This window comes from Scyliorhinus canicula, chromosome 30 (genome assembly GCF_902713615.1).
Source record: "Scyliorhinus canicula chromosome 30, sScyCan1.1, whole genome shotgun sequence".
In the NCBI taxonomy this organism is placed as follows: domain Eukaryota; kingdom Metazoa; phylum Chordata; class Chondrichthyes; order Carcharhiniformes; family Scyliorhinidae; genus Scyliorhinus; species Scyliorhinus canicula.
This window is the reverse complement of record NC_052175.1, coordinates 14,917,058-14,940,717: the sequence shown is the minus strand read 5'-3', so window position 1 is coordinate 14,940,717 and position 23,660 is coordinate 14,917,058. Positions and strand designations below refer to the sequence as shown.

At 50.9% G+C, this 23,660-nt stretch overlaps 1 protein-coding gene across 49 annotated transcripts in view; it reads left to right on the top strand.

Annotated features, from left to right (window-relative positions):
* The first annotated feature begins 5,796 nt into the window (after nt 1-5,796).
* Nucleotides 5,797-23,660, top strand: part of LOC119958629 (serine/arginine repetitive matrix protein 2-like) — a 32,955-nt gene continuing 15,091 nt past the window's right edge. For 32 of the 49 annotated variants that reach the window (XM_038787161.1, XM_038787127.1, XM_038787160.1 and 29 more), the window contains exons 1-3: nt 5,800-6,070; nt 11,342-11,496; nt 17,388-17,439. In XM_038787161.1, coding sequence (XP_038643089.1) covers nt 6,010-6,070; nt 11,342-11,496; nt 17,388-17,439 — 268 coding nt within the window. In that variant the 5' untranslated portion in view covers nt 5,800-6,009. Of the gene's footprint in view, nt 6,071-11,341; nt 11,497-17,387; nt 17,440-23,660 lie in introns of all 49 variants that reach the window. The other 17 variants (XM_038787146.1, XM_038787147.1, XM_038787151.1 and 14 more) reach the window with 4 other exon arrangements.

The following is a 23,660-nucleotide window of genomic DNA, read 5'->3' as shown; positions in this document are numbered from 1 at the left end:
CCGCTTCTGTGGAGAGAGAGAGAGAGAGAGAAGGGAGCCAGCATTTCGGGTCTGGGTGACTCGTTGTCAGAACTTTGACAAAGCCCGGGCTCAAAACGTCTGCTCCCGTCTCTCCACAGGCTGTCAGACCTGCTGCGAGTGTCCAGCACCGTCTGATTTTGTTTTGGATTCCAGCACCCGCAGTCATTTGCTTTTTGGTAACCGTATAAACCAGTTTCTTTGCGACATTGTCATGCGTTTTATACACAATGGGAAACCAGAACCCCCCCCCCCCCCCCCCCCCCCTCCCTGTCGCAGCACTTGCTTCCTGCCAGCTGCCAGGCAGTTAATTTCAGAGTTCCTGAACCACTTGCCTTGTGAAACCCTCGAGTTTCCAACACTTTTTTTAAAAATGAGGTTGTGAGACTTGTGCGATAGAGAGCATCCTATCCGCCTGCATCACAGCCTGGCATGGCAACTGCTCGGCGCAAGGAACTGCAGAGTGCGGTGAACTCAGCCCAACGCATCACACAAGCTTGCCACCCCCACATTGATTCTGTCTACACCTCCCGCTGCCTCAGGAAGGCAGACAGCATTGTCAGAGACCCCTCCCACCCAGGCATTGCCTTCTTCCAAACCCTTCCATCAGGCAGAAGTCTGAAGACCCGCACATCCAGACATAGGAACAGCTTCTTCCCCACAGCTACAATACTCCTCAACAACTTCCCCCTCGGACTGATCTGTTCCCTGTAAGAACACTATTCGTGACGCCCTATGCTGCTCTTGCTCATGTATTGCTTGTTTGGCCTTTGTAGCCTATTGTACTAGGGCAGCAGGGTAGCATGGTGGTTAGCATAAATGCTTCACAGCTCCAGGGTCCCAGGTTCGATTCCCGGCTGGGTCACTGTCTGTGTGGAGTCTGCACGTCCTCCCCCTGTGTGCGTGGGTTTCCTCCGGTTTCCTCCCACAGTCCAAAGATGTGCGGGTTAGGTGGATTGGCCGTGATAAATTGCCCGTAGTGTCCTAAAAGTAAGGTTAAGGGGGGGGTTGTTGGGTTACGGGTATGGGGTGGATACGTGGGTTTGAGTAGGGTGATCATGGCTCGGCACAACATTGAGGGCCGAAGGGCCTGTTCTGTGCTGTACTGTTCTATGTTCTATGTACCGGACAGTGACCCAGAGCTGGGATCGAACCTGGGACCTCAGTGCCGTGAGGCAGCTGTGCTAACTCACTGCGCCACCGTGCTGCCCTTCCAATCGCTGTTTGTCGATGTACCATTTGTCAATGTGCTCTGTCGGTTAGTCTCTTTTTGTCTACTATGTACGTACTGTGTACGTTCCCTCGGCCGCAGAAAAATACCTATCACTGGACTTGGGTCCATGTGACAATAAATCCAATCAGAAAATCGTCAGCACTGCGTTATGTCACGTGCCTCAACACACTTGGATTTATTTATAGCAGGTGAATCTCGTTCAGACCGATCTGCTGTTTGTACAAATTTGTGGACCTTTTGGGTAAGGAAGCCTGATGAGTTGATGTGTGGGTCTGAGGTTTGCTGCAGGTGTGTGCCGTGTATTGACTCGAGGTTGCAGCGACTGAAAGTTGTTTTTTTTTTCTTCCCCTCCCCCGCAGAAAACTCTGTCGCGAAAGGACAGAAGCGAAAACGAGAGGCAGAAGACGAGGGCGAGGATGATGAGTAATTTCCTCCGAGCACGACCAAACTCCTGTTCCATTACAATACAAACTGTTTAATTCTTGCTATTCTCTAGATGGTAACTGTCACAATGGGAGTTGAAGGGGGAGGGTAGTGGGAGGTAGAGGGGTTCCCTGGGCAAAGGAAAGCTATTTTTTTAAAACTTACTTTAAAACCATTCCAGTCACGCCCTTTATTTTTGTAATTCCTTGCCACGAAAATCTGTCTGTATGACGTCTCGTACTTCAACTGGCTGGGTACTGGGATGGCGGGAATGGGATCAGGAAGAGCAAGGTTCATTTTAAAATTTGACATTGTCAATTTTCTGTTTCTAACAAATTCCTGTGTCCAACACTTGGCTATGTAAACTTGTCGCGCTGTAATTGCATCGGGCCACCAGTGGAGGCGCCGCAGCCCCACTGTTGACGTTGTAATTATATCATGGCGGCTTACATGGGGAAATTTCCACAGTAATGTGGGCATAGGACTACGGTGATCAGAATTTTATAATAAAGTGCTAGGGTTTTTGAAAAAAACCTATTCCAAGATTCATTTTCTCATTGCTGCCCTGCAGTGGATTTGTGAGAACACCTCCTAGATCTGGGTTTTTGTCATTCCGAAACTCGTCTGTCCAGGGTGAGCTCCTCGTTGTGTCCTGTGCTTGCAGTTGGAATCGGGAGCAACGAGAGCGTTGCCAGGAATTAATCCTTCTGGAGCTCCCAAGTGTCCCAGATAGTTCTGGAGATTTTAATGGATGGAATGTGGAAACCCCCCCCCCCCCCTTTCACCGGCTACTGAGGCTGATTTGGCAGACGAGCTTCACTCCTAGCCATTGTGTCAGCACCTGTACGAGATTCCCTCCATCGCCGTTTCCCCTGCCGGCTGAATTCTAAAACCTTTCTTTTTTTTAAAAATATACTGCCCCCCCCCCCCCCCCCCCCCCCCCCCCCAATCAGAGAGGGAGAGTCTGAACACCGGAGTTGATCCTGGCGCGTTTTTGTTTCTGAGGTGCAGAGGACGCTGCAGTCGATGGCTGGGGTCAGCGGGTACAGTAACCAGCTGCTCCAGTGACTGAGCGGAATCTACTGTGCGACCCTGGCATCATCTTTGTTTCCGAAGTAATTTTTTGGGGGTTTTTTCAATGACCCTTCTGCGTTAGAGCTGGATCTGCGGGCGTCTTGACCTATTTTTCCGGGTGGACTGAGAAGGGTGGGGGCGGGGGGCAGAGATGGAGAGGAAAAAGGGGATTGGGGGCACACTGTTATATTTTGCAACGTTCAACTAAACTATTGTTGGAATGGGACTGGATTTTACACTGGGTTTAAGATGTACAGCTGGGTGTAACTTTTGCAAGTGCTGTTTTATGTAGCTTGCTGATGTCTGTCTCCCTTCAACTCCTATCAGTAAAATGCATTTTTTTAACTGTAAAACCCTTGCTGAGAATTCTTCGATAGGTGCAGACAGTTATTCACCAGTAGGGGTGGGTTTTGTATTTGTAGATCCTTGTGGTTTTTAGCAATACCTGCGGGCGAGCACGCTCAGAATTTATTTACCTGCTCTCAGGATTGGAGAGGTTCCTCGGGACTGCAAAGCTGTTCCGTCTTAAGCGAGGTGTCCAAACGGCTTCTGCCGCCCTCCTTTAGAAAGGACGGCGGCAAGATGCTGGAACTCTGAAATGGAAACGCTGGAGAGCAAAACCGAGCCAGCATGTCGGGTCTGCAACCTTTCACCCACTTGAGCGAGGGCTGCGGGCGGGTAGTTGGGACACCAGCTCTCGTACGATACCCGAATTGGCTGAAGGAAGGTATAGCTTCCCCCCCCCTCCTCCCCGCCACTCTTGTCCCACGCTTTCAGTCCCCTCCACCCAGACTCTGAGGGGCCAGACCCCTTGGGGATGCGGGCGTGCCAGGCGTTACCCCGTCTGCCATCCCGGCGGACAGCTCCCCCTCGGTAACCATCCTCCGCAAATAAATACTGACAAGTGCTCCAGCCGTGTCACACACACACACACACACTCCAGTTTTTAAAAAGGACACTTTGTAAATAGTCTGTTTGGTCTGCTTTTTAAGAAAAACAATTTCCCCCTGTCCCTCTCTTTATTTTTTGTGTGTTTAAGTTGTACTTGGAAGAATAGTTTTTTTTTATTTTTTTGGTTTTAGGATATACTGTATTTGGATGAAGCCATTGTAGGATTTTTAAATTTGGAATAATGAACTTGGGGCACTGTTCTCCTTCAGAGCAGTTAAGCTGCCGTGGTCCGTGAATGTTTCTCCAGTTGCTTTTTCTAGGGATATTCCCAGGATATGCGCTTGCATATGTTGATTCCCCACTTCCTCACCACCGGTGTAAATGTTTCTCTTCTCCCCCCCCCCCCCCCCCTTCCCCCCCTTCCCCTTCTGTTTCCACACAGCCCTCCCAATCCTCATCCCACCCCTTTCTCCAGCCACGACTGTTTGTGAAGCATCCAGATTTGCTCTAGATTTACAAACCCCGTCCTTATTTCCACCCCCCCCCCCCCCCCCCCCACTCTCCCCCTTTTATTTTAACTATTGCTGGTGTGTGTAACGGGAGGGGGGGGGGTGAATATTTTGAATCATTGGGAACCCCCTGAGAAGAGCCCTGGCTTTGTTTTGTGCTGTCAACTTAATGCTGGTTTTTATAAATTAAAGGTTGCACAAAATAAAAGTTCCAAACGTTTCAATGAAGGCTGCTCTGTGTCTGTCCTTGTGGGGAGGGGGGGGGGGGGGGGGGGGGGAGAATGTGGACATGGAAGAGGGGCGGGCAATGTGGATTAGGAAGAAGGGGGGGAACGTGGACTGGGAAGGAGGGGGGGATTGTGGACGAGGAAGAAGGGGGAGAGAATGTGGACTGGGAAGAAGGGGGAAGGTGGACTGGGAAGGGGGGGGGATATGGACTGGCTGGAGGGGAGAATGTGAACGGGAGGGGGGGATGGAGACTGGGAATGGGGGGAATGTGGACTGGGAAGAGAGGAGGGGTGTGGACTGGGAAGAGAGGGGGGGTGTAGACTGGGAAGGGGGAATGTGAACTGGGAAGGGGGAATGTGAACTGGGAAGAGGGGATGTGGACTGGGAAGAGGGGGGTGTGGACTGGGAAGGGGTGGAATGTGGACTGGGAAGAGGGGGGGTGTGGACTGGGAAGGGGGGAATGTGGACTGGGAAGGGGGGAATGGACTGGGAAGAGGGGTGTGGACTGGGAAGAGAGGGGGTTGTGGACTGGGAAGAGAAGGGGGTGTGGACTGGGAAGAGGGGATGTGGACTGGGAAGAGAGGGGGGGTGTGGACTGGGAAGAGGGGATGTGGACTGGGAAGAGAGGGGGGTGTGGACTGGGAAGAGGGGATGTGGACTGGGAAGAGAGGGGGGTGTGGACTGGGAAGAGGATGTGGACTGGGAAGAGGGGATGTGGACTGGGAAGAGGAGGAATGTGGACTGGGAAGGGGGGGGATGTGGACTGGGAAGAGGGGGATGTGGACTGGGAAGAGGGGGGGGATGTGGACTGGGAAGGGGGGGAATGTGGACTGGGAAGGGGGGATGTGGACTGGGAAGGGGGGGATGTGGACTGGGAAGAGGGGGGATGTGGACTGGGAAGGGGGGGAAGTGGACTGGGAAGGGGGGGGATGTGGACTGGGAAGAGGGGGGGGAATGTGGACTGGGAAGAGAGGGGGGTGTGGACTGGGAAGGGGGGGAATGTGGACTGGGAAGGGGGGGAATGTGGACTGGGAAGGGGGGGATGTGGACTGGGAAGAGGGGGATGTGGACTGGGAAGGGGGGGATGTGAACTGGGAAGGGGGGATGTGGACTGGGAAGAGGGGGGGGAATGTGGACTGGGAAGAGGGGGATGTGGACTGGGAAGGGGGGGGATGTGGACTGGGAAGGGGGGGGATGTGGACTGGGAAGAGGGGGGGGGGAATGTGGACTGGAAGAAGGGGATGTGGCCTGGGAAGAGGGGGATGTGGCCTGGGAGAAGGGTTTAATTCTGACCACTGTGGAAAACCAGGCTGCAGTGCCGGGCCCGGCCTCCGGGGGGAGCGCCGGGGCCGCGCCGCGGGGGCCGCCGGGAGTTGTAGTTCCGCCCCGCGCCCCCTGCCGCCCGTCTGCGCGCAGCCGAACTACAGCCCCCAGGCTGCACTGCGCGCAGGTATCATTTAAAACCCCCTCTCCCAGGGCAACCGACTGGACATCAGCTGTGAGCTTGGGGAGCAGCAGCCAGCTCAACAGCTGAACATGGGGAGGGTGTGAAAGGACCAGGAAACCTCCCCCCCCCCCCAAAAAAAAACACACCCTCTGGGGCAAAGCCCCCCTCCCCAAGTCTGCAGGAAGATGTACAAATCCCCCAGAAATATTCCCCCTCTCTTTACCCTGACTGCTCTGTGTCTCTATGGTAAGTGCTGCTGGCTTTCCAAATTACCCCCCCACCCACCTCACTCAACTATCATTCAATTGGAGGGGGGGGGGGTCGTTTCAAAACCAGACAGTGGCCAATGGAAAAGGGGGGCTTGTATTAGACTGATACAGGGTGGTGGGGGGGAGAGCGGGGTGGCAGCAATTTAAGAAAGGTGCACGGTGAGGGGGGGGCGGGGGGGGGGATCATTTCTCAACCCGACCCCCACCCGCTGCGTCCAGCCCAGCGAGGGAGGAGGGGGGGGGGGGGGACCTTTCCCCTTGGGGGTCCGGTTCCGGCGCGTCGCTGTGGCCCAAACGGCCATCGCTACCCTCGGATTACGGGGAGTCGAAGAGACCCCGGGGGGAGTGGTGGGGGGGGGGGGGGTGGGCAGTGACTGGGGAAGGTGCTCAACTGGGAGGTGGGTTATTTCGGGTCAGGCCCTGGTGGATTTGAAATTGAGGGTGCGGGGTCAGAGGGTTAAGTGGGCCCTCGGACCTTGGAGGATTAGACAGACCTGGTACAGGCTCAGTATTCCCAGTGGGAGAAGAGAGACTGGGTGCAGGCTCAGTATTCCCAGTGGGAGAAGACAGACTGGGTGCAGGCTCAGTATTCCCAGTGGGAGAAGAGAGAGTGGGTGCAGGCTCAGTATTCCCAATGGGAGAAGAGAGACTGGGCGCAGGCTCAGTATTCCCAATGGAAGAGACAGACTGGGTGCAGGCTCAGTATTCCCAGTGGGAGAAGAGAGACTGGGCGCAGGCTCAGTATTCCCAGTGGGAGAAGAGAGAGTGGGTGCAGGCTCAGTATTCCCAATGGGAGAAGAGAGACTGGGCGCAGGCTCAGTATTCCCAATGGAAGAGACAGACTGGGTACAGGCTCAGTATTCCCAATGGGAGAAGAGAGACTGGGTGCAGGCTCAGTATTCCCAATGGAAGAGACAGACTGGGTGCAGGCTCAGTATTCCCAGTGGGAGAAGAGAGAGTGGGTGCAGGCTCAGTATTCCCAGTGGGAGAAGAGAGACTGGGTGCAGGCTCAGTATTCCCAATGGGAGAAGAGAGTCTGGGTACAGGCTCAGTATTCCCAATGGGAGAAGACAGACCTGGTACAGGCTCAGTATTCCCAATGGGAGAAGACAGACTGGGTATAGGCTCAGTATTCCCAATGGGAGAAGACAGACCTGGTGCAGGCTCAGTATTCCCAATGGGAGAGGAGAGAGTGGGTGCAGGCTCAGTATTCCCAGTGGGAGAAGAGAGTCTGGGTACAGCCTCAGTATTCCCAATGGGAGAAGAGAGTCTGGGTGCAGGCTCAGTATTCCCAATGGGAGAAGAGAGTCTGGGTGCAGGCTCGGTATTCCCAATGGGAGAAGAGAGTCTGGGTGCAGGCTCAGTATTCCCAAAGGGAGAAGAGAGTCTGGGCGCAGGCTCAGTATTCCCAATGGGAGAAGAGAGACTGGGTACAGCCTCAGTATTCCCAGTGGGAGAAGAGAGACTGGGTGCAGGCTCAGTATTCCCAATGGGAGAAGAGAGACTGGGTGCAGGCTCGGTATTCCCAATGGGAGAAGAGAGACTGGGTGCAGGCTCAGTATTCCCAATGGGAGAAGAGAGACTGGGTGCAGACTCAGTATTCCCAGTGGGAGAAGAGAGACTGGGTGCAGGCTCAGTATTCCCAATGGAAGAGACAGACTGGATACAGGCTCAGTATTCCCAATGGGAGAGAGAAGAAAGCTGTCCACTGGATGGAGCTGTTCCTCGCACAAAAGAAGATGGGCTGCGCTTGTTGGAGATCAATCATCTCTGTCCAAGGACCTCACTGCCGGAGTTTCTCGGGGTAATGTTCTCGGGTCAGAATGTCCGCTAATGTTCACACATTTCTCAGCACCATTCGCAACTCCGCGGGAGCTGAAACAGTCTGTGCCCACGTGCAGCACCATCTGGACAATATCCAGGCTTGGGCGGATATGTGGCAGGTAACCTTTGTACCACCCAAGTGCCAGGTAATGACCTTTTCAAGGGTGGTAAAGTGGTTAGCGCTGCTGCTTCATGGCGCCGAGGACCTGGGTCGCTATCCGCGTGGCCTGCATGGGGTCTCACCCCCACAACCCACAGATGTGCAGGATAGGTGGGTTGGCCACGCTAAGTTGCCCCTTAATTGGATAAAAAAATAATTGGGTGTGGTAAAATTTTTTTTTTTTTAAATAAATAAATAACGACCACCTCCGACAAGAGGGTAGCACAGTGGTTAGCACAGTTGTAGGGTCCCAGGTTCGATTCCCGGCTTGGGTCATTGTCCGCGGAGTCTGCACGTTCTTCCCGTGTGTGCGTGGGTTTCCTCCGGGTGCTCCGGTTTCCTCCCACAGCCCAAAGATGTGTAGGTTAGGTGGATTGGCCGTGATAAATTGGTGACCAAAAAAGGGGTAGGTGGGGTTACGGGGATACGGTGGAGGTGTGGGCTTAAGTGTGTGCTCTTTCCAAGGGCCGGTGCAGACTTGATGGGCCGAATGGCCTCTTTCTGCACTGTAAATTCTATGATCTCCGAGGGGAAAATCTGGCCTTCTCCGCCTGACGTTCAATGCCATTACCATCGCTGAATCCCCCACAATCAACATCCGGGGAAGGGGTTCCATTGACCAAAAACTGGACTGGATCGGCCATATAAATACTGTGACTACAAGTACAGGCCAGAGGCTGCGAGTGATGCAGCAAGTAACTCATCTGTTTTCTCCCAAAGACACTCAAACAGGCACAAATCGGAAATGTGATAGAATACTCTCCACGTGCCTGCATAAGTGCAGTTCCCGAAACCCAAGAGGTTAAACAGGGCATAGGAGCAGAATTAGGCCACTCGGCCCATCGAGTCTGCTCCGCCATTCGATCATGGCTGATATTTTCTCATCCCCATTCTCCTGCCTTCTCCCCATAACCCCTGACCCCCTTATTAATCAAGAACCTCTCTATCTCTGCCTTAAAGACGCTCAGTGATTTGGCCTCCACAGCCTTCTGCGGCAAAGAGTTCCACAGATTCACCACCCTCTGGCTGAAGAAATTCCTCCTCATCTCTGTTTCAAAGGATCGTCCTTTCAGTCTGAGATTGTGCCCTCTGCTTCTAGTTTTTCCTACAAGTGGAAACAGCCTCTCCACGTCCACTCTATCCAGGCCTCGCAGTGTCCTGTAAGTTTCAATAAGATTCCCCCCCCCCCCCCCCCCATCCTTCTAAACTCCAACAAGTACAGACCCAGAATCCTCAACCTATTCCTCATACGATAAGCTCTTCATTCCCGGGATCGTTCTTGCGAACCTCCTCTGGACCCTTTCCAAGGCCCCAGCATCATCCTTCCTTAGATACGGGGCCCAAAACTGCTCACAATACTCCAAATGGGGTCTGACCAGAGCCTCAGACAGCCTCAGAAGTACATCCCTGCTCTTGTATTCTAGCCCTCTCGACGTGAATGCTAACATTGCATTTACCTTCTGAACTGCCGACTGAACCTGCACGTTAACCTTAAGAGAATCGTGAACAAGGACTCCCAAGTCCCTTTGTGCTTCTGCTTTCCGAAGCGTTTCCCCATTTAGAAAAAAGTCTATGCCTCCACTGGGAATTATAGAACATAGAACATAGAACAGTACAGCACAGAACAGGCCCTTCGGCCCTCGATGTTGTGCCGAGCCATGATCACCCTACTCAAACCCACGTATCCACCCTACACCCGCAACCCAACAACCCCCCTCTTAACCTTACTTTTTTTAGGACAATTTTTTAGGCAATTATATTGCCGTTACTTCAATGCCACTGGATCAAAATCCACGGACGCCCTCATTGACAGCATGGTGGGTGTACCTACACCCCATGGACCGCAGCCGTTCAAGAAGGTGGTAATGAGCCCCCGTCTCGAGGGCAACTGGGGACGGGCAACAAAAACGCTGACCGAGTCAGCGTTCAGCCACCCCAACGCCCTGTGAAATAATTGATATTGTTTTAACTCCCTGGATGAAACGGGACAGAAAGATGTCGGGACCCTAATCCATTGGGGACTCGAGCTGAGCAAAGGAGGTGCGGAGAATAATTGAACGGGTAGCAAAGGTGGGGGAGGGAAGATGTTGGGCGATAAAGGGAGCAGTGAAGTTTTTTTATTAATAGTGAAAGGCGGATAGGATAATTACGGTCATCCTGTGCAGAGAACTGAGGTACTAAATGAGTATTTGATATCTGTACGTTAAAGAGGATGCTGTTCATGTCAGTTAAGGAGGTCAGGGCATTACAGGATAGAATAAAAATATAATTTAAAGATTACCGATCAAAATAGAAAACCCCTCTTGTCCAGATTTATCTATTTTCGGGAAGTAAGGGTGGAAGTTGCAAAGGCTCTGACCACAATCTTCCAATCAGAGGGGTGCCGACAGTGCAGAAGGAGGCCATTCGGCCCATCGAGCCTGCACCAGTCCTTGGAAAGGTCCAACCAGCCCCCGCCCCGTTCCTGCAATTTAGCACGGCCAATCCACCTAACCCGCACATCTTTGGACTGCGGGAGGAAACCCGCTCGGAGACTGGGAGAACGTGCAGATTCCGCACAGACGGTGAGCCAAGGCGGGAATGGAACCCGGGACCCCGGCGCTGTGAGGCAGCAGTGCTAACCACTGTGCCGCCCGGATATGAGATTTGTGCAGAGGGCAACGAGGTTGCAAACCGAGAAGAGGGTGGCGTTGTAAACCAGACAACCACAGACCTCGTGTCTGTGAGGGGAAATTTTAATCTAGAGACTATAATCCAGGATAAAATTAATTGTCACTTGGAGGAACATTGATTAATGAGAGACGGCCAACGTGGATGCCTTGAAGGCAAATCACGTTTGATTAACTTGGTTGAGTTGTTGGATTAAATATAAATGTATTGGAGTTAATGGGACATGTGTTGGGATGTGGTCAGAACTGAACATGCAGAAGAGCTTTGAGATTGTCGTGCAGCAGGACCTCATACAACTGCCTCTTCCCCTTCTGAAACCGGTCATGGGTTTAATGATTGATGCTGTGGTGAAGGCATGGAGGATGGCCGTACCTTCTCGCCTCTTTGCTATCAGCCGCCCAGCTGTGGCTGGGGACGGGTTGGGGAGGGAGGCGCATGCTACCACAAGCTATTTAAAGCACACGGATGCCTCTTGGGCAGTGTACAAGGTGTGAGAATCACAGATGGGGGATTCAGAGACAGGAACGTACTGGGCCTGGCGTTTGAGGCTGTGTTTCATATTCTGACTGTACAAATGCAAATCTCTCTTATCAGTGCTTCCCTGCAGCTGCCCAGCTGTTTCCACCGCCCCATTCGCTCCTCACCAGCATAGCAAAGGCCCAAGTCCAGGACTGACTGCAAACCCCTTCGCGATACGCCCCAAGAGACGTGCAGAGCCAGCTTTGAAACCCAGCCCACAAAGATCGATGGTAAGTCAATCTAAATCACCCCCCCCCCCCCCCCACCCCCCCCTATCTGTGTGTCTGTGACAGGCTTCATTGTAAATGTCAGCTACGATCAAGCTGAGGTGTTCTTCTAGCCACGATAGCACAGCGGCTAGCACTGTGGCTTCGCAGCGCCAGGGTCCCCGGGTTCGATTCCCGGCTGGGTCACTGTCTGTGTGGAGTCTGCACGTTCTCCCGCCGTGTCTGCGTGGGTTTCCTCCGGGTGCTCCGGTTTCCTCCCACAGTCCAAAGATGTGCAGGTTAGGTGGATTGGCCATTATAAATTGCCCTTAGTGTTGGGTGGGGTTACTGGGTTACGGGGATAGGGTGGAGGTGTTAACCTTGGGTGGGGTGCTCTTTCCAAGAGCCGGTGCAGACTCGATGGGCCGAATGGCCTCCTTCTGCACTGTAAATTCTATGTATGTAAACTGCATAACCGTGACAACATTTCAAGGACTCCAAGATTTATCCCTTCCCTTGATCTGTTGACTTTTAACCTTGTGGCAGAATTGACTTATTTTTTGGTGCATGTGTATGAGGGCTAAGGTATTTCAAAAGATTCATCATTGTACTTTCATACGTCGTACAATATGTGAATAAGCTTTGCCTTCTACTTGACAGGATAGGTTTTGTAACATACTAATTTAAAAAAGAATTTAGAGTACCCAATTATTTTTTTTCCAATTAAGGGGCAATTTAGCGTGGCCAATCCACCTACCCTGCACATCTTTGGGTTGTGGGGGTGAAACCCACGCAGACACGGGGAGAATGTGCAAACTCCACACGGACAGTGACCCAGGGCCGGGATCGAACCTGGGACCTCAGCTCCGCAGTCCCAGTGCTATCCACTGCACCGCATGCCGCCCTTGAAATACACTAATAATAGTAGACGGACTGGCCACGCTAAATTGCCCCTTAATTTAAAAAAAGACAAAGCCAATTACTTGAGTATGAGGGGGCGAACTGGCTACAGCCAATTGGGCAAATAGACTAAAAGATATGAGAGTAAATGGACAGTGGGAAACATTTCAAGAATTGATTCAAAATGTTCAACAAAAATACGTTCTATTGAAGAAGAAAACGTGGGTGGCGCAGTGGTTAACACTGCTGCCTCACAGTGCCGAGGACCCGGGTTAACACTGCAATGAAGTTACTGTGAAGATCCCCTAGTCGCCACACTCCGGCGCCTGTTCGGGTGCACAGAGGGAGAATTCAGAATGTCCAATTCACCCAACAGCACGTCTTTCAGTGGCGCAAGGGGCCATTGGTTAGCCCTGCTGCCTCACGGCGCCGAGGTCCCAGGTTCGATCCCGGCCCCGGGTCACTGTCCGTGTGGAGTTTGCACATTCTCCCCGTGTCTGCGTGGGTCTCACCCCCACATATAGCCATGATCTGGAAGTGGGTGGTGGGGGAGGGGTTGGCATGGGAGCGCATGGAGGCAGCTTCAAGCAAGGGCACCAGTTTGGGACGTTGATAACGGCGCCTCTGCCGTTCCTGCCGGCACGGTACTCCACCAGCCCCGTGGTGATGGCAGCCCTGAGAGTCTGGGGGCAATGGAGGCAGCACGTGGGAGCAGAGGGAGCATCGGTCTGGTCCCCAATCTGTAATAATCACCGGTTTGCCCCGGGAAGTATGGATGGGGGGGGTTCCAGATATGGCGGAGAGCAGGGATTGAGAGGATGGAGGATATGTTTATAGAGGGGAGCTTTCCGAGTATGAAGTTTGGAGGAGAAGTTTGGGTTGGCGAGGGGAAACAAATTCAGGTATCTGCAGGTGCGGGACTTCCTACGTAAACAGGTGTCAATCTTCCCGCTCCTACCGCTAAGGGGGATTCAGGACAGGGTGGTTTCCAGAGGGTGGGCAGGAGAAGGTAGCGTCTCGGACATTTACAAGGAACTTATGGGGTCGGAGGAGACACAGACCGAGGAACAGAAGCGCAAGTGGGAGGAGGAGCTGGGAGGAGAGATAGAGGATGGTCTATGGGCGGACGCGTTGAGTAGAGTCAACGCATCCACAACATGTGCCAGGCTCAGCCTGATACAATTCAAGGTCGTTCACCGGCTCACATGACAGTGGCCCGGATGAGCAGATTCTTTGGGGTGGAAGACAGGTGTGCGGGAGGACCAGCGAACCATGTCCACATGTTCTGGACATGTCCGAAGCTTAGGGGATTCTGGGAGGGGTTTGCAGATGTCATGTCCACGGTGTTAAAAACAAGGGTGGCGCTGAGTCCAGAGGTGGCGATTTCCGGTTGTCGGAAGGCACGGGGATCCAGGAGGAGAAAGAAGCAGACGTTCCGGCCTTTGCTTCCCTGGTAGCCCCGGAGACGGATACTATTAGCTTGGAGGGACTCAAAGCCCCCGAAGTCGGAGACCTGGCTATCGGACATGGCTAGCTTTCTCTGTTTGGAGAAAATCAAGTTCGCCCTGAGAGGGTCACTGTTAGGGTTCGCCCGGAGGTGGCAACCGTTTGTTGACTTCTTCACGGAAAATTAATCGTCAGCCGAAGGGGGAGGGGTTAGGTTAGCGTAGAGTAGGGGGCTAATAAAGATGGGATCTGTAAGGGAGGGAGATGACTTTTGCACCATGTTTATAGTTTCATGTACATTGTTTATTGTGTTGTTGTTATAATACCAAAAAATACCTCCATAAAATGTTTATTAAAAGAAAGAAAGCCTGGACCTGTGAAGTTGTAGTTTAGGTTGATGCTCCGTCTAGTGGGGAGGAGTGGAAGCTGTTGATGTGACGAGGAATGGAGAGAACTTTCACTCACTCACCAATCGGGAATTCAATCGAGGTGCCTTGCGGAGGGGCATGGCGTGCAGGCAAACTCAATATTTCAGGACCACGGGCTACCGGGATCATGTTCCAATTCAGATGTCCGGTTATTGTCTGTGAGGACCTCTCGGTATGGGGTGGATGTTAGAAATGACGGGCTTTCCATTGTCACCACTCTGTCGACGATGGGCATTTCCAGATCAAGTGGAGAGTGAAGTTGCTTCAACCGCGTTTCTGGGCGGCACAGTGGTTAGCACTGCTGCCTTACGGCGCCGAGGACCCACATTAACAGTGGTGCTGAGAAACACAGTATTATTTCCGATTAAGGGGCAATTTAGCGCGGCCAATCCACCCACCCTGCACATCTTTTTGGGTTGTGGGGGCGAAACCCACGCAGACACGGGGAGAATGTGCAAATTCCACACGGACAGTGACCCAGAGCCGGGATCGAACCCGGTGCTGTGAGGCAGCAGTGCTAACCACTGTGCCACCGTGCTGCCCCTAGTATGGCCCATCCTAAGCGGGGCACATTGGCGCAGTGGTTAGCACGGCGCCGATCCCGGGTTCGATCCTGGCTCTGGGTTACTGTCCATGTGGAGTTTGCACATTCTCCCCGTGTTTGCTAAGTTGACCACGCTAAATTGCCCCTTAATTGGAAAAAACATTTTAAAAGTCTAAAGGATGGACCCACCATCCATGATTAACTAGAATAGTCAAAGGTAGTATCAAGCCAAAAGAAAAAGCATATCATCGTGCAAAGATAGTGGAAAGATCAGATTCGTGGACAGAATCTAAAGAACAGCAACATTAATACAGAGGGGAAAATAAGGAGTACAAGAGAAAGCTAGTCACAAATATATAAACAGAAAGAAGAGTTTTATTAAACATTTTTAAAAGATAGCAAATTATTCACAGAGGGGGGGAGATAGAACGGGAAACTACTGACCGTTATCGTATCTGTCATAGGAAAAATGGTAGAAGATATTATTAAAGAAGTATAGCAGGTTACATAGAAATGTTCGTGTAATCAGACAGAGTCAACATGGCTTTGTGAAAGAGAAACCACGTTTAGCCAACTTATCGGAGTTCTTTGAGGAAGTAACATGGGCAGTCAATAAAGGAGAACCAGTGGATGTACTGTACTTAGATTTCCTAAAGGTATTTGATAAAGTGTCACATTAAAGGTTACTGCGGAAAATAGCAGCTCATGGTATGGGTGGGGAGGGCGACATGTTGGCATGGATAGAAGATTGGCTGGCTAACAGGAAGCAGAGAGTAGGTGTAAATGGGTATTTTTCAGATTGGTAAGAAGCAGTGAAGGGTGTGCCACAGGCATCAATACGGGCACCTCAAATACAATTTCTATGACTGTCCTGGATGAAGGGCTGGAGGGAAAATGCGAAATGGTCCATTTTGGCAGGAAGCATAAAGAGTGAGCTTATTACCTAAATGGTGAGAGATTGCAGAGCTCTGAGATGCAGTGGGACCAGGGTGCCCGAGTGCATGAATCGCAAAAGGTTATTATACAAATGCAGCAAATAACTGGGAAAGCTAATAGAACATTATTGTTGCGATGGGATTTGAACAGAAAAGTAAGGGAGGTTATGTTTCAGTTAGACAGAGCAGTAATGAGGCCACATCTGGAGTATTGCATAGATACAGAGAAGATAGGAGCAGGAGGAGGCCTTTTGGCCCTTCGAGCCTGCTCCGCCATTCATCACCATCATGGCTGATCATCCAACTCAACAGCCTAATCCTGCTTTCTCCCTATGATCCCATTCTCCCCAAGTGCTATATCCAGCCGCCTCTTGAATATATTCAATGATTTAGCATCAACTACTTCCTGTGGTAATGAATCCCACAGGCTCACCACTCTTTGTGTGAAGAAATGTCTTCTTATCTCTGCTTGAAATGGTTTCCCCTGAATCCTCAGGCTGTGACCCCTGGTTCTGGACACACCCATCATTGGTAACATCTTCCCTGCATCTACCCTGTCTAGTCCTGTTAGAATTTTATAAGTCTCTGTGCGATTCCCCCCTCATTCTTCTGAACTCCAGCGAGAACAATCCCAGCCTAGTCAATCTCTCCTCCTATGACAGTCCCGCCATCCCTGGAATCAGTCTGGTAAACCTTCGCTGCTCTCCCTCAAGAGCAAGAACATCCTTCCTCAGAGAAGGAGACCATAACTGCCCCCAATACTCCAGGTGTGGCCTCACCAAGGCCCTGTACAATTGCAGCAACACATGCCTGCAACGATACTCAAAACCTCGCGCAATGAAGGCCAACATACCACTAGCCGCCTTTACCGCCTGCTGCCCCTGCATGCTTACCTTCAGCGACTGGTGCACAAGGACACCCAGGTCCCGCTGCACAATCCCCTCTCCCAATTCACAACCATTCAGGGAGTAATCTGCCTTCCTGTTTTTGCTTCCAAAGTGAATAACCTTTCACTTATCCAAATTATACTGCAGCTGCCATTGGTTTGCCCACTCGCCCAACCTGTCCAGATCTTGCTGCAGGATCCCTGCATCGTCACCACAATTCACCCTCCCACCCAACTTGGTATCGTCTGCAAACTTTGAGATGTTACATTTTGTTCCCTCATCCAAATCATTAATACATATTGAGAATAGCTGGGGTCCCAGCACCGATCCCTGTGGTACCCCACTAGTTACTGCCTGCCAATTTGAATAGGACTGTATTGTGTACAGTACTTGTCTCTTTATTTAAGGGTGTAAATGCGTTGGAATTAGTTTAGAGAAGTTGTACTGGGCCAATACCTGGAATGGGCGGGTTGTCTTACGAGGAAAGATTGGGCAAGGTAGGTTTGATTCTGTTGCAGTTTAAGAGGTGAATTGACTGAAACAGACAAGGTCCTGAAGGGTCTCGACATGGTGGGCGTGGAGAGGAGGTTCCGCCTGGTGGGAGAATCTAGAACCAGGGGTCACTGATTCAAGATAAGGGGTCAGCCATTTAAAACCAGATATGAGGCAAAAGTCTTTCTCTCGGGGTGACCGGAATTAGGAGCAGACGTTCCTATACAACAGGAATAAAGTTTTATCTGTAGATTTTAATTTCTGTTCATTTTTCTTCTCTTAGTTGCCCACTACTGACCACACTCCGATACGCCAGAGCATGTTCAAAGAGAGAGGTAAGAAAACATTAGAAACTTATTGTTTAAGGAAGGATTTCCCCCTTTAGTCCCCGATTAATGGAGTTACTGGGTCCCTGTTCAGCGAGGTCTGGATTGCAGTGCGGGTCGACAATCACAGACGTACAGCCATGCTCTCACTTTGCAGAAATTATTCAGCAAACGTTTCTTTCAAATTAAAAGTACCCAATTCTTTTTGTCCAACTACGAGCTGAGTCCACAAAAGATGAGCCATGATCTCGTCGAATGGCGGAGCAGGCTCGAGGGGCCAGATGGCCGACTCCTGCTCCTAGTTCTTATTTATGTTCTTAACTAAGGGGCAATTTACCGCGGCCAATCCACTTACCTTGCACACCTGTGCATGCAGACACGGGGAGAACGTGCAAACTCCGCACGGACAGTGACCCGGGGCCAGGATCGAACCCGGGTCCTCGGCGCTGTGAGGCAGCAGTGCTAACCACTGTGCCACCGTGCCGCCCATTATTGAACAAGATTGAGTCTACCCACAAGTGCCCTACATGAAGATTTTCCGACGGATAGGAATAGACATTTTCATTTCAAGGCCCAAAAGGACGCCACAGCCAATATTGAAAAGCATAAGGTCCGTGAAATCCTTACTTTCACACGCAAACATTCAAGAGAATGCGGCAACAATGGAAATAGGCAGTTCATGAACCTTCCCTTCCAAAAACAAGACTGAGACAATTGCAAATCATTTTATAATGTAGTAGATGGACTTTTCTGTCACACCAAACACTCAGAGATAAGCTCCCTCTACACTGTCCCCATCAAACACTCCCAGGACAGGTACAGCACGGGGTTAGATACAGAGTAAAGCTCCCTCTACACTGTCCCCATCAAACACTCCCAGGACAGGTACAGCACGGGGTTAGATACAGAGTAAAGCTCCCTCTACACTGTCCCCATCAAACACTCCCAGGACAGGTACAGCACGGGGTTAGATACAGAGTAAAGCTCCCTCTACACTGTCCCCATCAAACACTCCCAGGACAGGTACAGCACGGGGTTAGATACAGAGTAAAGCTCCCTCTACACTGTCCCCATCAAACACTCCCAGGACAGGTACAGCATGGGGTTAGATACAGAGTAAAGCTCCCTCTACACTGTCCCCATCAAACACTCCCAGGACAGGTACAGCACGGGGTTAGATACAGAGTAAAGCTCCCTCTACACGGTCCCCATCAAACACTCCCAGGACAGGTACAGCACGGGGTTAGATACAGAGTAAAGCTCACTCTACACTGTCCCCATCAAACACTCCCAGGACAGGTACAGCACGGGGTTAGATACAGAGTAAAGCTCCCCCTACACTGTCCCCATCAAACACTCCCAGGACAGGTACAGCACGGGGTTAGATACAGAGTAAAGCTTACTCTACGCAGTCCCCATCAAACACTCCCAGGACAGGTACAGCACGGGGTTAGAGGGTTAGATACAGAGTAAAGCTCCCTCTACACTGTCCCCATCAAACACTCCCAGGACAGGTACAGCACGGGGTTAGATACAGAGTAAAGCTCCCTCTACACTGTCCCCATCAAACACTCCCAGGACAGGTACAGCACGGGGTTAGATACAGAGTAAAGCTCCCTCTACACTGTCCCCATCAAACACTCCCAGGACAGGTACAGCACGGGGTTAGATACAGAGTAAAGCTCCCTCTACACTGTCCCCATCAAACACTCCCAGGACAGGTACAGCACGGGGTTAGATACAGAGTAAAGCTCCCTCTACACTGTCCCCATCAAACACCCCCAGGACAGGTACAGCACGGGGTTAGATACAGAGTAAAGCTCCCTCTACACTGTCCCCATCAAACACTCCCAGGACAGGTACAGCACGGGGTTAGATACAGAGTAAAGCTTACTCTACGCAGTCCCCATCAAACACTCCCAGGACAGGTACAGCACGGGGTTAGAGGGTTAGATACAGAGTAAAGCTCCCTCTACACTGTCCCCATCAAACACTCCCAGGACAGGTACAGCACGGGGTTAGATACAGAGTAAAGCTCCCTCTACACTGTCCCCATCAAACACTCCCAGGACAGGTACAGCACGGGGTTAGATACAGAGTAAAGCTCCCTCTACACTGTCCCCATCAAACACTCCCAGGACAGGTACAGCACGGGGTTAGATACAGAGTAAAGCTCCCTCTACACTGTCCCCATCAAACACTCCCAGGACAGGTACAGCACGGGGTTAGATACAGAGTAAAGCTCCCTCTACACTGTCCCCATCAAACACCCCCAGGACAGGTACAGCACGGGGTTAGATACAGAGTAAAGCTCCCTCTACACTGTCCCCATCAAACACTCCCAGGACAGGTACAGCACGGGGTTAGATACAGAGTAAAGCTCTCTCTACACTGTCCCCATCAAACACTCCCAGGACAGGTACAGCAAGGGGTTAGATACAGAGTAAAGCTCCCGCTACACTGTCCCCATCAAACACTCCCAGGACAGGTACAGCACGGGGTGAGATACAGAGTAAAGCTCCCTCTACACTGTCCCCATCAAACACTCCCAGGACAGGTACAGCACGGGGTTAGATACAGAGTAAAGCTCCCTCTACACTGTCCCCATCAAACACTCCCAGGACAGGTACAGCACGGGGTTAGATACAGAGTAAAGCTCCCTCTACACTGCCCCCATCAAACACTCCCAGGACAGGTACAGCACGGGGTTAGATACAGAGTAAAGCTCCCTCTACACTCTCGGTCTCGTGATGTTGTGTAAACCTTACAGAAGCTTCCCTGCCTTAGCCAATCTTTTGATTTTTCTGAAGCCATATGTGCATAATTCAGGGCACGTTCTTACTTCGGAATTATATCTAGAAAGCATTGGTTAGACTTTCCAAAACTCATTTAATTTATAGGCAGTAGAAATCACTCCATGAATCTAGACTTGATGGGTGGCATGGTGGCGCAGTGGTTATCACTGCTGCCTCGCGGCGCCGAGGTCCCATGTTTGATCCCGACCACAGGTCTGCGTGTAGTCTGCACACGTTCCCCGTATCTGTATGGGTCTCACCCCCACAACCCAAAGATGTGCAGGGCTAGGCGGATTGGCCACTCTAAAATTGCCCCTTCGTTGGAAAAAAAACAATTGGGTACTCTAAATTAGAAAATAGAATCTAGACTTGATTGATAAATCAGATGTTAGAGGTGAAGGATCGTGTCTAATCTGCTGTCTACCTAGTTTCCTACAACAGCTAAGTATTGACCATCACTGATCAGGGGGCGGCAAGGTGGCACAGTGGTTAGCACTGCTGCCTCACAGCGCCAGGGACCTGGGGCGGCACGGTGGCACAGTGGTTAGCACTGCTGCCTCACAGCGCCAGGGACCCGGGTTCAATTCCGACCTCGGGTGCGGAGTCTGCACTTTCTCGCAGGTTAGGTGGATTTGGTACTCTAAATTGCCCCTTTGTATACAAAAGGTTAGGGGGGTTACTGGGGATAGGGTGGAGGCGTGGACTTTGGTTAGGTACTCTCTCAGTGGGTCGGTGCAGACCCGATGGGCCGAATGGCCTCCTTCTGCACTGTAAATTCTACGATTCTATGATCAGTGTCGGGTCCATTCACCTGTTAGCTGGCAGAGCAAACGTTTCCCAATTTGTGATCTCAACTGAACCTAAATTGAAAAAAAAAACAAGCTAATAAACTTAATCAACAAATTGGACAACAATTTAATTCAAATAAATGAACTAATTCCCTGGTCAAATTCAGTTAATTAACTAGAGTCACAACTCATTTCAGTTAATTAATTGTCTTAAAAAGCCAATTTGACTAATTAATTGTCTCTAAATTTACAATTTTGTTAATTCAACATCACCACAATCCTGTTCTGCTAAATAATCAGCAGCGACAGTCCAATTAAGCTATTTAACTGGCCACAATATCCAATTCCTCTGATTAACTGGTTGCGGAACCTATGTGTAACTGAATTAACCAGCTCCGATTTAGCTCTTTAACTGGCTGCAGAATCCAATTCATCTAATTAACCAGCTATACCATCGAATTCAGCTAATTAAGCAACTCCGTTATCCAATTCAACTAACTAGTCAGTTACATAATCTATATCCAGCTGATTAAACAGCCCCATTAGCTAATTTAACGAATTAACTGTACGTTAGTGTGATCCAACCAGAGTAAGAAGTCTTGCAACATCAGGTTAAAGTTCAACAGGTTTGTTTCGAATCACTAGTTTTCGGAGCGCAGTTTGAGGAAGGAGCAGTGCTCCAAAAGCCAGTGATTCGAAGCAAACCTGTTGGACTTTAACCTGGTGTTGTACGACTTCTCACTGTGCTCACCCCAGTCCAACGCCGGCATCTCCACATCATGATCCAACCAGGACAGTGGTTTTCATTATTTCTGGCTTGTGAACGTTGTTGGCCAGGCCCATTGCTAGCTGCCATCGAGATGGTGATGAGGGCTCCATCTCTGTACTTTTAGAAAGGGTGTTCTGGGATTTTGACCCAGTGACCATGAACAAACGTTTTCTTTAGCTCCAAGTCAGGGTGGTGTGTGACTTCGAGCGAGAAACCGTTGAGTTGGAGCCCTTCCCATGCATCTGCGTCCAGGCGATAGAGGTCCATGGGGTTGGAAGGAGCTTGCTATCAAAGGAACATTGATCAATCGCTGCAGTGCGTCTTGTATAGAAGCACATAGAGCTGGTGGATGGAGGAGAGCCAGTTGCCGGATCGAACATACAAATCAAGAGCAGACTAGTCAATGGCTCCACCATCCAGACATTCTCGAAAGAACCGAGATGAGACTTTCCAACAATGGCTTCATGGTCATCATTAGACTTAATTCTGCTGTGGTGGGATTTGAACGCAGATCCCCAGAGCAGTACCCTGGGTGTCTGAATCACTAGCCCAATTACAATACCACTAAGCCACTTGACTCCCTTGTTAGTCAAGCATCTATATAACTATAGTCTCTGACCTACTCTTGTAGCCAGTGTTTAAATGGCCGTTAAAGTTTCTGGGCAATCGCAAACCCTGGTGGGGATTATGGGCGATAGAGCGATGATGATGCTGTTGAATGTCAAGGAGACATGGCTAGATGCTCTCTTGTTGGAGATGATCATTGCCTGCCACTTGTGGCACGCAAATGTTGCATGCCACGTATTAGCCCAAACACGTGGACCCAGAGGCCGGGATTCTCCGACCCAAGGCGCGAATCCCGCCCCTGCCCTATTCTCCGGCACCGTTTCTCGGGGGCCGGCGGGATTCCCGCCATGCCGGTCGGGGGCCATTGTCCAACTCGGCCAATCGCGGTGCTACAAAGCCATTCTGCAGGTTAGACATTGAAGTCCTCACTCAGAGTCTCTGCCGTTGACACCCTCGGTACTCATTCACCAGCTGAAGTTGGGCATTATGTGGTACTCGGTCCTTGCCAGGAGACCTTCATGCGTTCACTGTTGAGAACTCCCAGGGCAACTCCTTCCTGACGGTATACCGACTGTGCTACTGACTCTGCCCTGCCAGTGAAACCGGACATACTTAGTGGTGTCTGGGACTGAAGTAAACAGCAAAGGGGAGTCTAAAGAGTTCATAAGAAAGGGAACAATTGTCCCCGGCTGGATGGCTCCCATGCGGGGTTATAGATGTTTAGGGCCATCAGCGATAGTTGCATGGCCTTCCAATTGGATGTTACACTTTGGTGAGATTGGAACCAATGTCCCCAGGGTATTAGCCGGGTCCTCTGGATTATTAGCCCAGTGACATTACCACAATGCCACCATCTTTCTGGAGATAATTAACCAGCTGTAGAAACTATATTCAGCTGATTAAGCAGCTGCACAATCTAATTCAGCCAATTCACCGGCCGCCCAATCCAATTCAGCCAATTCACCGGCCGCACAATCCAATTCAGCCAATTCACCGGCCGCACAATCTAATTCAGCCAATTAACCGGCTGCACAATCTAATTCAGCCAATTAACCAGCCGCACAATCTAATTCAGCCAATTAACCAGCCGCACAATCCAATTCAGCCAATTAACCAGTCGCACAATCTAATTCAGCCAATTAACCAGCCGCACAATCTAATTCAGCCAATTAACCAGCCGCACAATTAACCAGCCGCACAATCTAATTCAGCCAATTAACCAGCCGCACAATTAACCAGCCGCACAATCTAATTCAGCCAATTAACCAGCCGCACAATCTAATTCAGCCAATTAACCAGCCGCACAATCCA